General features: G+C 44.9%; 1 protein-coding gene across 5 annotated transcripts in view; it reads right to left on the bottom strand.

Annotated features, from left to right (window-relative positions):
* Positions 1-12,212, bottom strand: part of Map4k3 (mitogen-activated protein kinase kinase kinase kinase 3) — a 156,790-nt gene extending 144,578 nt beyond the window's left edge. The window contains exon 1 of one of the 5 annotated variants that reach the window (XM_050163489.1): positions 11,890-12,212. In XM_050163489.1, coding sequence (XP_050019446.1) covers positions 11,890-11,985 — 96 coding nt within the window. In that variant the 5' untranslated portion in view covers positions 11,986-12,212. The remainder of the gene's footprint in view (positions 1-11,889) is intronic. The other 4 variants (XM_050163486.1, XM_050163487.1, XM_050163488.1 and 1 more) reach the window with 4 other exon arrangements.
* Between the last annotated feature and the right edge of the window lie 1,636 nt (positions 12,213-13,848).

Here is a 13,848-nt window from a genome sequence, read left to right as displayed (position 1 = left end):
CCTGTCTCAAAAATACAAAACACAAAGGCTAGAACTTTGAGGGGTAGGAAGTAGAGAATTCAGTAAGAAATCTCACCAAATACCAACCGACAGCTTCACGGGGAAGGCCAGAAAGCCAAGACTGGCACTAATAAATCTAGAACGTGTTACAGAATAATTCAATGTGTTCCCACTTCTTTTCAAGAACTTATTACATTTATTTAAACGTTGACGGAGGACGGTACATGCCATAGTATGCTTATGGAGGATGGAGGGCAGCTGGGCAGAGGTCAGGTCTCTTTCCACCAGGGGGACCTTCAGGGATCAAGCTCAAGTCATCAGGCTTGATGACAAGAACCTCTGCCTCCTGAACCATCTGACAATCCTTGCAAATTTTAACTGGCACCCACCTCTATCTTAGATTTCTGAAACATTATCTACCTCACTTCCCAATATGCCCCCTACTTAGAAAAGTTGCCAATTATCTTTGCCCACTTCAAACCCACAGAAGCTCCAGGGATCCTCTGTCTCAACCTGTCCAACACTGGGCTCACAGGAGTGTGCCCCTGCACTTGGCTTTTATGTGGGTACTAGAAGAATCTGAACTCGGATCCTCATGCTTGCTTGGCAAGCACTTCAGCAGCTGGGCTTGCCATCCAGCCCACACATTTATTCCTCTGAATGATGGTTCAGTTCTTCACACACGCAGACCCAATTTTCCTTTAAGTACCAATCAAGACCAGCGTTTCCAGAGAGCCAGCTTACCTTTGTCTTAAATGCTTTAGTCTAAAGCTTTACTGCTGTCCTCTAAGAGTTCTACCTTAGAAATGCTACTTACATGTCCTTTTTATTCATATTGTTTCCTTATATGAGATCATGAGCTATGCAAGAGGGGAAGAGAATACAGAGGGCTCCTCTAAACAATCCACTTAGCTGAGCTACTTATTTTTCCTCTAAGGATGAAGCAACTTTCAAGGGCATTTTTCCTTCCAAAGCTCAAAGAAGATAAAATTTGCAAACTGTGCACAAGTAAATATAACAACATCTCACATATAAAAATAAGCCAAGTGTATAAGGCCATTATTTTCATCTTTTACATTACAAAAGTAGATTTTTTTTAAATAGTCATTTTTCTCGTCTTTTCATTTCTGCCAATTTTAAAAGGAGTCCATATGTTCAGGGCTAAAAATGAACAAGGTTAAGCCAAAGGAAGTCAGGCATCATTAGCAAGCGAGGACTTTAATACAAAATGAAAATGTGGCTCATACAATGATTAATGTACTACCTTAAGCATCCCACTATTACCTTCTTGCTGTAATATCAGCTGCAGATAAAATTTATTAATTAAAAAGGGGCAAAAATATTGATGATGCTTTTAAAAGATCTGAATAAATATATTGCACTAACATATGAGAAGATTCAATTATGGTAAGATCTTAATTCTCTATAAATTGATCTTCAGAGCCCAAACATAAATCCCAGCAGGCTAAGCATGTGATAAGATATTGCAAAATGATACTCCAAGATTTGTGTTTAATGAATGCATGCACAAGCTGGTAAAACCTGACTGAGCTTCAGTCGGCTGTGCCAGTCAGGATATGGCCACTAGGCCATAAAACTCCAGCAAGCTTTTATGTTTACCTTGAAAACTGATTCTGAAATGTGTATGAAAAAGCCAAGGATGTAAATAGAAAAGGCAATTTCGAAAAGCAGAACAAAGCTAGAAGACACACACTATCAGACTTTCAAAACTACAGTGAGCAAGACAGTGAGGTAGCCATGAAAGTACAGAACACACTCAACAGAGAAAAGCAACCCAGAGAGAGTCCAGATGTGTGGAGCTAACTCACTTCCCTACGCTGCCATGCAACTCATCTGTGAAGCATTTACACCCAGTTCCAGAAGACATTTCATGGTGACAGAAATCAGAAGAGTGGCTGTGGGTAGGGTGGAGTGGAGTGGGGTGGGGTGGGGTGGCGCTAACACGTGGTTTAACTGGGGAAGCCAAAGGTATGGACATGTTCTATCTTAGTGAGAGACGGGTCGCACAGCTATATACACTTGCCAGAAACTACGTAACTGAAACATATATATAGTTGGTATTCCGCTGTAATTTTTAAAAGATTTATTTATATTAATTTATGTGTATGAGTGCCTGGGTGCAACATGTGCATACAAGTGGGGCTGAGATGATTAGCAGCTACCTGATGTGGGTGTTGGGAACTGAACACACGTCCTCTCCCAGAGCACTAAGTGCTCTTTCCTGATGAACCATCTCTCCAGGCCCATGTCATTTTTTTAAAACTATACACCAGTAAACAAATGTGTAAAATATTTGTGTCTCAAAACTGGAAGAAAATATATAGCATTATGAGTATTTACGACAAAACATTATTTTATTTCTTTCTTAGTATTTATTTTCTATAAGACATTTATGCTATTTATGTTTCATGTCAGAACATGAAACATTTTTATAACAGAATACAAACACCTCACCTGTGCCCTGCTGGTCCACTATGTCCTTAAAGAAATTCCCCTTTGCATCTATAGCACTTTGCAAGAACTTTTCACATCCTAATAATCCTTCAGTCCAAGAAAGGAACTGATTTTTTTCTATCCTTGTACAAAGCCTGAAAGGGAACTGGAGCCCCAGCCTTTCTTGGTACTCTTTGCCTCTCAGCTGCTGTAATCAGAACAAAGCTCTCTTGCCACACACTACCACAGTCAAGATACGCTGCACCTCCACAGGCCAAAAGTAGCCAGGCTGAGCAGCCAGACATGCAAAACTTTCAAGCTATGAGCCAAGCTGAGCCTTTTCCTTCATTAAGTAGGTTCTTCAGGTGTTTTGTTTTAGCGAGAAAGCTGAAACACTTATCCCAATATCTCTGAAACTTCCTGAGGTTCTTTTCGGTCCAGGAAGTCAAAACTATTTTCAGGACAATACAAAAATGCTATTAGCCACCGTGACTGTGCTGACGTGCCTTGGCACAAATCAAGGAAGTAGACATAAAATAACTAGAAGTCACTGTATTCTTCACTGGCACATACTAAGAGAGAGAAAAAAACGTGTTTTTACAAAAGAATGTCCTTGTCAGAGTACAAACGTTAGGAATTTTATTACATCTTGACCTTGAATACATGCCATTTTCATACTCCATGTGATGGAACTGGAAGTATACACAAGACACATCCACGCACCACAACCGAACTAGCCACTTCTCCATGGTATACCAGTTTTACTCAAAATGACTACAGAAAAACTGTGGTTGTTCATCACTGGGTATATATCAGACATTGTCTTGAAAATGAATTAAATGCACCTCTCATATGAAGGAAACAACTGACAGATAGCATTTGTGGCAGCCAGTGCATCTAGCACTTCTAAACAAAATCAGACTCCTGAGAAATACAGTTCAAGACCTTTCTAATGAGAGAACAAAAAAAGTCTGTTTGGGGAATTTGAAGAAGACCCAAATAACATAAGAAGCCAGCATTTTTCCAAATGGTCAAAGAATGATGATTTAAAAAATCATGCAGAATGATAAAGGAGAAGGGGAACTTGAACATAACAGCATGCAGACTACTCTGGCTTTGCAATGAACCTTTCAGAAGCCACCAGTCCTCAAGTGGCAGGGTATCTATTAGAAGAGAATATCCACAAGCACCTGAAAAGTCTATTCTCTTTTCCAACTACACATACGTGAGACCAGATCTTCTTCATACTTCACCCAAACACTGCCACATATCAAAGAAGCAGGACTGAAATTCTGTGTTCTATTTAACCAGATAGTAAACTCACTTTTCAAAATGGACAGCAACGCCACACCTTATTTAATTTTTTGTTTAAAAAAGTTACTTTTCATTAAAATGATATTTATCCTCATGTGGCAGGTTTATTATTAGCAGTATTTTAAAATTATATCGTATGTACTTGCTAATATGGTAAACAGCAATGGCTATCACTAACAACTTCAGGATTCTCTAGCAATTATTTCTGTCCTTCATCTCAGCTCCATTCTCAACTGTTAGAATACTATAGGACATGTCTACATCATCACACCCACAGGAAAGAGTTCTGTGCTCCCAGTGCCCATGCTGTATCTGACCCATGACCCCTTGCTCTTAACAGGTTTGGCCTGGCTTTCTCCAGCAACCTTTCCCCATGCTTCATCCCACATACCTTCCACACTGGTCAATCCTCTCATTTAATTCCCAGACATTACCTTTTTTCCCCCTAACTTCTCCAAGCTATCTAAATCTTGATAGCTCTTTGAGACCACCAAGCAGAATGGACAGAGCCTTGGATACCAGTTTTGAGCGTGTATCCTTTAATCTATGAACAGTGAAGACAGTCTTTAGGCAAAGAAGGGTGGAAGATTCATACAGAAAAAGAATCTTACAACTTTAAATTCCTAAGAAGAGTTTAAACAAAAACAACAAAAATGTCTTACTGAAAACTACCCGTGCAGATCTGGGACAAAGGCAGCTGGCACTGTAGCACAGGAACCCTAACCTATAATCTCAGATTGAGGTATTGCAAACGAAAACACAGCTTCCTCCAGATGAAAAAAAGAACTGTAAAAGCCAAACAACAGCAGAAAGAAAACAGGATTCCATCTCTTGGATTTAAGGGGTTTTTATTCCTATTGGTGAGCAAAGTCCTTTTCCTAAGAGTGCAATCATATTCTCAAACCTAAGAAGAGCCTCGTGGTGTATGTATTAGAGCTGAGAATCCCTTATCAAGTACTTCGAACCAAAATACGGTGGCTGGCTCCAAACACTGGAATACTGCACATACACAGTGAGATCTTGGGGACAGGACCAAGTCTAAACATGAAATTTCCCTTGTTTCATATGCACCCTATACAGACAGCCTAAAGGAAATGTTACTCAATGTTTCTCAGCATACTTGCATTCAAGTTTAAACCATCCAGTGGGAGCAGGATTGAATTTTCTACTTGTGACATCAGTCAGTGCTACACTACTTTGGATTTTGGAGTATTTTGTATTTCAGACTTTTGGATTAGGGGTATCAAACCCACTATTAGCCACGAAATCTTTAGTGCAAAATGACAATGACTTCTAGTTTATATAGTAACCCTTGACCCGTGCTTAATACACGGAAAAGACATTAAACCTACTTACTTAAGCCTTAAGATCTACAATGCCCAAGTCGCTCTGGACCCACTACTAACCCAGCACCACTCCTCTGCCGAGACTTCTGCCAGTCTGAAAGAAGCTCTCTTCCCTTCCACTCATGTAGCTGTCATTCATCCCTCTGGTGCCGCTGTACTTTTTCATTCCCAATACTACCTGAGACTCGTGTATCAGTCACTCTTCAAGGCCCTCAAGATACAGCACCGAGTCAAGCAGAATCGTCCTGAGTTTAAGCTCTATAAGACATGACAGGTGGTAGCACATGCTATGAGAAAGGCAGAAAAATGCAGAGCAGAACTTCCTATGAAGGTAACCAAAAGAGGGCTCAGTGCTTGAATGACGAGAGCTGCCGGGACAGGCGATCCACATGGAGAGCGTCAGGTTGGTATTGGGAATCATTTCACAGGAACATTCCTAGGGAAAGGGGCCTTCCTCTAAGATGACAATCCTTTGTTGGGATCTTTTCTCATTCAAATAATTATTCATGTTTGGTACCAAATTTTTAAATACTAATTTACTTATATTTCTAATGAAAGATCCCAAATATTCCAATTCCACTAAATTTAGATCTTTCCCAGAAAGTGGTGGAGGGTAAGAGACAGACTTATTAAAAGTGATATCTGAACTTGCAAACACTAAATTATAACAGGGTAATTTTTTGGTTATATTACTCATGTACCCTGAGACCTGATGGCAATAAAAAGACAAACCATAGAGATGCAGGCAAGGAGACAGAGAGTCTAAGTAGAGACAGGAAGTGCAAAAGCAAAGGTTAGTGTGAGGGTAATAGGAAAAATATGCAGTGACACTAGCAGCAATCGGCCACGACAAATCTAATGCTTTCCCAAGTGTCACCATCACAACTGAAGGACCCAAGGCACAGAGAGGGATGAAGTAACAGGCCTGGTGTCCTGGACTAGTACATGGTAAGAGCAGGCAGATTGGCTCTGAACCCTGCTCATTAAATTGCCATGGTGCCACAGTGGTCAGCTGTGGAGCGTGTGGGGCATCCCAGGAATGCCGAGGCCACAACGGGGTTCACTGTGAGAAAATGAGGAAACCTGTGAAGTCTTGGTATCAAACTTGGACAACTAAGAGTAGGCGCACATCCCTACACAAATACAATGTACCAAACCCTGTCATTTTTACCACTCACAGTCCCTAATACACTGCTTTTCTATTATAGTTGTTCAATGCATGATAGCTGTTCAAACCCTTCTCACAAGAGAATTTATTAATTATTCATTTCAATACAGAATCATGCGTTTAGTGTGCATTTACAGAGATCACATGACCAAGCAAAGATTGGAGGCAAACACCACCTTCAAGGAAAGAGATCTTTATCTAAATCTGATAATCTCATTTTGTTTACTTGCTTGCTAGAGAAATTACTCCCAAACCCGCTTCATGATCATTTCCTCTGGTCTCTGGTTTCTATAGACTTCGCCTTAAACACACTGCAGTCTTTATTTCTGAGGCAGTGACTTTCAAACACATGTAGATTTTTTTTGTTGTTGGTTTTGGTTTTGGTTTTTCGAGACAGGGTTTCTCTGTGGCTTTGGAGCCTGTCTTAGAGCTAGCTCCTGTAGACTAGGCTGGCCTCGAACTCATAGAAATCTGCCTGCCTCTGCCTCCCGAGTGCTGGGCTTAAAGGTGTGCGCCACCACTGCCCGGCACACGTGTAGATTTTTAAAAGAAGATTAATGTCAACATTTCCAAAGCATGTCCTACGAGACACTAGTCCTAAGGAGAAGCAATAGGTATCATAGAGAAAAAGAGTCCCATAACCAAGCTAAGCTTAAAGTTTGCTGGGTTGAACAGTTTATCAGGTTTAACACAGGACTCCTAAGTCTTTATCATTGCTGCCGCTGCTGCTGTCGGCCATGTCTGTGCAGAATAAAGGACAACTAATTCTATGGGGTCAGTTTCCCCCTCCCACCTTTATGTGGAATCGACTCAGGTTGCCAAGCTTATTTAAGGCAGGCTCTTTTTACCTGCTGAGCCGTCTCACTGTCCCTGAGTCTTTACTGTACCTATCCTATGGCTTTCCCTGAAGCAGAGAGAAGGCTCCAAGGACTCAAGCCATAGCATACTGCCAGAACTGAGGCCCAGTGGATGATATGGTCAGTGCAGGGCAAAGGGCTAGAACTCAAGGGAACAAAAGGTTTGGCACAGAGCTGGGGACAGCCATGAGACTACATAATAGGTTTTCAACAATAAACCTAGAAAAGCAAAACCTCGCGGGTAAGAATAATTTGAACTCAACTGGAAAAGTGCCATGCCTATGAAAAGATGGTACAGCTTGTGTGCAGATATTAGATGCAAACAGCATGACTGTACGGGACTTCCTAGTTTCTCCAAGACATTGCTATTCCTCCACATAACAGACCTGTGGTCATGGACCTCACTGAAAATGTAAATAATGCTTACACCCATGCCAACCTTTTGACATGTGACACAACACAGTCATCTACAAAATTCACAAGAACCACTGGTGGCACATACCTTTAATACCAGCACTCAGGAGGCAGGGAGGTGGAACTCTGAGTTCAAGGCCACTGGGTCTACAGAGTGAGTTCCAGAACAGTCAGGACTACTGAAGAAACTGTGTCCCAAACAACAACAACAAAACAAAAAACTACAGAATCAACGTAATAAAGAAAAAAAGATCACATACACACACACACACATACACACACACACGCTGCATAACATACTAATTAAGTTTATGATTTTGGGTTAGGTCACAGTCATGTGGGGCCCATGGCTAGACATACCTGGTGGGACATTTCACAGAAAAAAAGAGAGAGACAGACAGACAGACACATACAACATAGAGTTTCTTAACTTCAGAGCACTTCATGCGTCAGTCCCGCAGTCCCTAGGTAACCCTGGTGCAAATGCTTCATGGTTGATGAAGTCTGCAGAGTTATGTGTCACTTAAAAGGTATTATTAATTTCTGCTTTTTAAACTTCTCTCAGACAGTGCACACTAAATGGCCAAAGGAAAAAGAAAATAACTTATGTGGTGGGTAAAACTCAAGTAGCCTACTCAGCACCAAGAAGCAGAAGAACCTGTGATGGTAAGAACAGCCTCACGCAAAACAATCCTGAGCTCTAAGTGCGTTTTATAAGCTGCACGGCTGCTTATACATCTCAACATCCCAGTTCAGCACTCTGTAACTGTGCTATTGCAGTGGGTGGAAGAGTTTTCAAAATAAAATCCCTTAAAACACCAACCTTCCAAGAATTACTATAATTGGGTCTAACTTACTTACTTAATAGAACTATTCCATTTTTAGCGCCTGCTCATCGACAGCCTAAGAAGCAAAACGCATCCCCCTGGCTTTTGGAAACACGATGCACTTTTCTCCAGCTCAGCGCCAGCACGTGTCAGAAACATCTAACGGCAAAGTAAATGTGGAAAATGTGTATCTTCGCCACATGACTTGGTTGTAGTAAAGAAGGAAGTCCCAGCTTTGTGTAGCCGGCAGGAGGTATGGTGCCAAACCCCACAGAGATGCTCTGCTTTGGGTCCTGGTAATGATAGAGGCTGGCAGGCAAGAATCAAGCACCTATTATCTGATGTCCACTGGTAGGCAAGGAAGCACACAAGCTGCCTATCGGGAGGGAGGAGTCACCAAAGAGCCACAGGAAGCTCAAAGAGTGAAGGCAACGTGCACTTCAGTTTCTTCCCTGGAAATCCAGGACACGATCTGTCCGTACCCATGTTTACAGCGACAGTGCTTCCCACTGATGGTGATGTCCAGTCTCCAGCCGGTTCAGCTTTTACCCCTGCCATCTACCAACTTCAAAGTTATATAACCCCCCCTTATCTACACTTGCTTCTTCAGCTGCAGTAAGTAGCTGCAGGACTAGGGAGGAAAGTGCCAGCCAGATAATAAGTACTCCATAAATGTTAGCTGGCATCATCAGTAATGGCTGACAAGAGTAGTCAGTTTGCCATACCTCTATTACATTCAGGTGTCCTTAGAAAAATTACAGACTCAACTTTTTTTCCTTTTAGCTAGGTAGATTTATACAGCATGCATGGGATGCATTTTTTTTTTTTTTGAGACAGTCTTATTTTGTAACCCACACTCACTTGTAGCTCACCCTGTAGCCCAGGCTGGCCCTGAACTGGTGGCCAGCATTCTGCCTCAACTTCCCAAGTGCTGAGATTACAGGCATGTGTTACCAAAGTGACTTCATAGGTTTTTAGTTTGGCTGGTTTTGTTTTTAAATATAGTAAATACCTGACTAATTATCCCTATCAAGAACCTACCAATAAGTGTCTGTAATTTCAGCACAAGATCATCCTTGACTACATAATTTCAAAGTCATCCCGAGCAACATGAGACCCATCTCAAGAACTTGAAACACATACACACCTTACATAGATGTCACCATCTAAGATGCACAAAATTAAACTTTTTGTCTACTATAACTGGACTCCCCCAGTTATTCGCTCTTTAGATCTGGACATATTCCTGCCTTCTTAGTCAAGACCAAATTCCAAAATGCTATTATTCTTACCAGCATATCCCAACAGTCTCCTAACTGCCCTTTCCCTCCACACATCATGATATGGAGAACTTTTTGAAGTCTAACTATTCACTTTAGCGTGTGTGTGTGTGTGTGTGTGTGTGTGTGTGTGTGTGGCATGAACATATCATAGAACACCTGGGGAGGACAGAGGACAACTCTGTGGAGACGGCACTCTCCTCATACTTTCTGTGGGTTCTGCAGACCTAACTCAAGCAAGCCTGAGCCTCAGTCCAGAAGTCCAGATCTAAACTGGACAGAGTCAAGACTGTCTACACCTCTAACATTCAGGGGGCAAAGCTGTAGGATTTTAAGTTCCAGGCCTGCCTGGGATACATAGCGTGATTATCTACACTGAAAAATAAAATAAAAAAGAAAAGAAAGAAAAGAAACGGGACTCAGCAGTGAAGAGCATCCACTGTTCTTCCAGGACTCAAATTTGGTTCCCAGTACCCATCTCAGGTAGCTCACAATTGCCCAAAACTTCAGCTCCAAGAGATCTGATGCGCTTTCCTGGCCTCCATGGGCATCCAAACATGCCCTTTTAAGAAAGAAAGGAGGCCTACTGGTGGTGGCTGTGCATACCTTTAATCCCAGCGGTCAGGAGGCAGAGGCAGGAGGATCTCTGTGAGTTTGAGGCCATCCGTCTACAAAGCAAGTTCCAGTACAGCCAGAGCTATATTACTTACACACACACACACAACCATCTCGAAAAAAAAAAAAAAACAAAAAAAAAAAAAAGAAAGGAAAAATCCATATCTGATTTCATTCCCATAGCTAAAAGGTCTATAGGAACCAGTATCCACAGCCATCCTCCCTTGCTGCCCAGGCTACAATTCTTTCTCAGATTCATACTGGTTTCTCTGGCCTCTGAATGGCGCTCCCTCTATGTGGCATTACTCCTTTCTCACCACTGCCCTGAGCAATGCCTTGTCATCTTCCAGATCTCGGTGAGAGACTGGAGCGCGACAGATCCTGTCCTCCTGTTCCACGGAGAGGATAGTCACCGTCCTCTCCACATCAAAAACACAACTCTCATAAAATGGCAGAGACTGCTGTTGAATGTTGCTCCCAACAAACCTGGGTTCATTCCTATCTTTAGTTGCCACAACTCAAGTTCACCAACATATGCCTGCTACGTTCAAAGTACTGTACCTATGCTCAGTACACCTCTGTCTATAGAGGAAAGTGGTGTGATGTGTGGGGGACAAGCACAGCCCTCGCGAAAGACCTGCGGCACTGGACTGGCTACCTTAGCTCACGCGGTCCACCGAAAGAACAAAACCTATTGCTTTAACGTGGGCAAGATAAACTGAAGGCTTAACTTTCCAACGTAATACTAAGTTTCTCTGTGCATCCTCAGGTGTTCCGTGGAACAGGAGTCCAAGTTCAGTTACCAGTAAGTAGATACGCAACTAAATCAAGACTGCTGCCACAGTTGGCACCATACATCTCCCTTCTTGGCAGACTCCAAGAGGCCAGGAGTTGAGCTGGTCTGGGAAGAGTGATTTATCTTCCCGCATTTAGAAGTGGTCCCTTTGCAACAGAAACGCTGTACTGCTAATGAATCTTGAATTCTAACCTTGTCAAACCAGTACCCTCCCTAGGTACTTGATTAACGAAAAAGAAAAAGCCGAATCCTGTGTGCCACTGACAAAAACAAACACCACTGTCCAATTCTTTTTGGAGAGGGGGGGGGGGGGAGTTGCTTTCTTGCCTACAGAACCAGATCTCTTTCTACAAAACAAAGTGACTCCTTGAAAATTACAAGGAACCGACAGGCAGATGTTAAAAGGTTAAAGGCTAAGGCGCAGGCAGATGTTAAGAGGCTAAAGGCTAAGGCTGTTGATGGAGGCTGCCGAGGTAGGTAGTAGCGTTAGACGAGAACCAGCAAGCAGGCCCGAGTGGGCAGCAGCTCCCAGGCACCGGCCGGGGATCGCAGGTCCCGGAGAGGCACGCAGCTTTGACAAACGCCAAAGCCCCAAGCAACCCGGTTCGTCACACAGCCCCTGCCCAGGCAACAAGCGCAAGGCCGGCCTCTGCACTCCCGGGAGCGCCGCGGCTCCAGCGCGCCGGAGAGGCTGGGGTCAGAGAACGCGTCCCGGGCAGGGCTCCGGTGAGGACGCCCGCCGAGGGCTGCGATCCCACGCCTGGTCCTTTGTTCAGTCCCGGCGGTGCAGGCCCGGGCTCGGCGGCCCCTGCCCTCACCTTGTAGACGTCGCCGTAGGTGCCGCTGCCGATGCGCTGGATCAGCTCGAAGTCCTCCTGAGGGTTCCGGCGGGACAGGTCGAAGCCGGGGTTCATGGCGGGCCCCGGGTGCCCCCCGCCTCCCTCCCGGCCCGGGGAGGGGGGGCGCTCAGGGGGGCCGCACGGAGGGAGCGCCCGCGGCCGGCCCGGCTCCGCCGCCGGTCACAATCGCCCGGCTGCAAGCCGCGGCCGCCGCCGACCACGACGAGCCGCCCGGCGTCCCCGCCCCCCGCCGCCGCGCGGAGCCGGGTCACACCCACCAGGAGAGGAGCGCGCCCGCAGCCCCTCGCTCGGGGTGCAGCTCCAACATGGCTTCCGCCCGCCGCTCCGCCCGCCCTCCCGTTCCCGGCCCGCGAGCCACTGCGCAGCCGCCATCCCGGACGCCGCGCGCTCCCGGCGGGCCCTGCGCGCTCCCGGCAGGCGCGCCCGTCGGGAGGCTCAGGACGCGCCTGACTCCCTGGAACAAAGTTAGACGCTCTGCCTGTAGCCCCAGCCCTGAGCAGGTAGTAGTAGGTGCAGTGTGCGAGACGGTATCCCCAACCTTTTAGGAGCAGGTACTCGAGGGCTACTACCGAGAACCCAGATCCTTCCTCCTAGGTGTGGAGGGAGGGGGTCCCAATCAGAAAGGTGAGGGCAGTGACACTTTGGTTCTTGGGGTTGGCTTGACAGGGATGCAGAGAGGACCAAGACCGAGCCGGGGGAGTGCGGCGTGGGAGGGCGTAGGGGGAGTGGGAAGCAAAGCAGAACCTAAACGGTGAGTGACCTCTGTCCAGGGAAAGGGTTGGATATCAAAGCCCGGGGCGGGGACTGTGCACGCCGTCCTGCAACCCTTGGAGCAGGAGGTTGCAGAGGGTGGGGCCTGGACTGGATCAAGTCCCACACCTGAAATGTAAACACGTGACCGTCCCGAAGCTCCGTAGCCTCTACCTTACCTGCCCAGCGCTCCACCCAGTTTAAGATCCTGATAAGCCAGGGAACTGCCAAACGTTGTGGATTCCGTGGATTCCGTCTCTGCTAAAAACTATCTAAGAAAGGATTTAGGCAATGGAAGGGTCATGCTGGGTTCTCAATAAAATAACTGTTGTAACCAAGTCGCTCATGACCACTCAGGCGTTATAACGTTCTATTTTTTCTTCAAAAAGGCTTTCCTAATCTCCGTAGGGACCACACCTCCTGAGAACTAATGTTCCCTCATACCTAGTGGCTTCTCAGAAACTAGATCTTCTCAAACCTGTTAAGGAATAGTTGAACAGTCTGCTTAACAGTTATCTGCTTCATATTGAATTTTTTTTTTATCAGTAGACAGTATAATTACATATTTACTAAATTCTCAAATTGCTTACTCCAAACCGGGTGTGGTGACGCACACCTGCCACCCCAGCACTTGGGAAGCTGAGGCAGGAGCATCAATCAATGCAACTCCAGCCTTGACTACAGAGTGTGTGTATGTGGTATTTACTTGAGTGTCTATCGACTAAAAGATGTTGGGGGAAATGTTCCTCTCTGTGCTACATAAACAGACTTCCAGTTGTATGATCTTTAGTTATTCTAAAGCATTAGAATGTAGTAACAATATTGCTTACATTTCTGCCCCTGAGGTGCACGTCGTGGGATTAATTCAGGATAGACTCTAAGGCTGTGCTGTCTTGAGCTATTCCCAACCATGCCTGCTGGTTTTTCCCTGCTTCCTTTTGCCCATTGAAGGCAGTAGCAGGGGCCGAGGAGCAGGCCTGCCTTCTGTGTGTGTGCTGTGGGTGGAGAACTGATTGTCTTCTTTAGGCCAAACATGCAGATAATTGGCTGGGACTCAGATAAGCAAATTTAAGTATCCCAAATTGGGACCAGCTCTGCTCGCTTTCTCTGCCCTTTTCACGTTTAAAAAGCCAAGTTTCCAGGGCTGAATTGCTTGCACCAGAAAGT

Source organism: Alexandromys fortis, unplaced genomic scaffold (genome assembly GCF_014885135.2).
Source record: "Alexandromys fortis isolate MF-2015 unplaced genomic scaffold, M_Fortis_MF-2015_v1.1 scaffold_136, whole genome shotgun sequence".
NCBI classification, from domain to species: domain Eukaryota; kingdom Metazoa; phylum Chordata; class Mammalia; order Rodentia; family Cricetidae; genus Alexandromys; species Alexandromys fortis.
The sequence above is the reverse complement of the archived record's forward strand: the minus strand, read 5'-3'. Positions and strand labels throughout refer to the sequence as shown.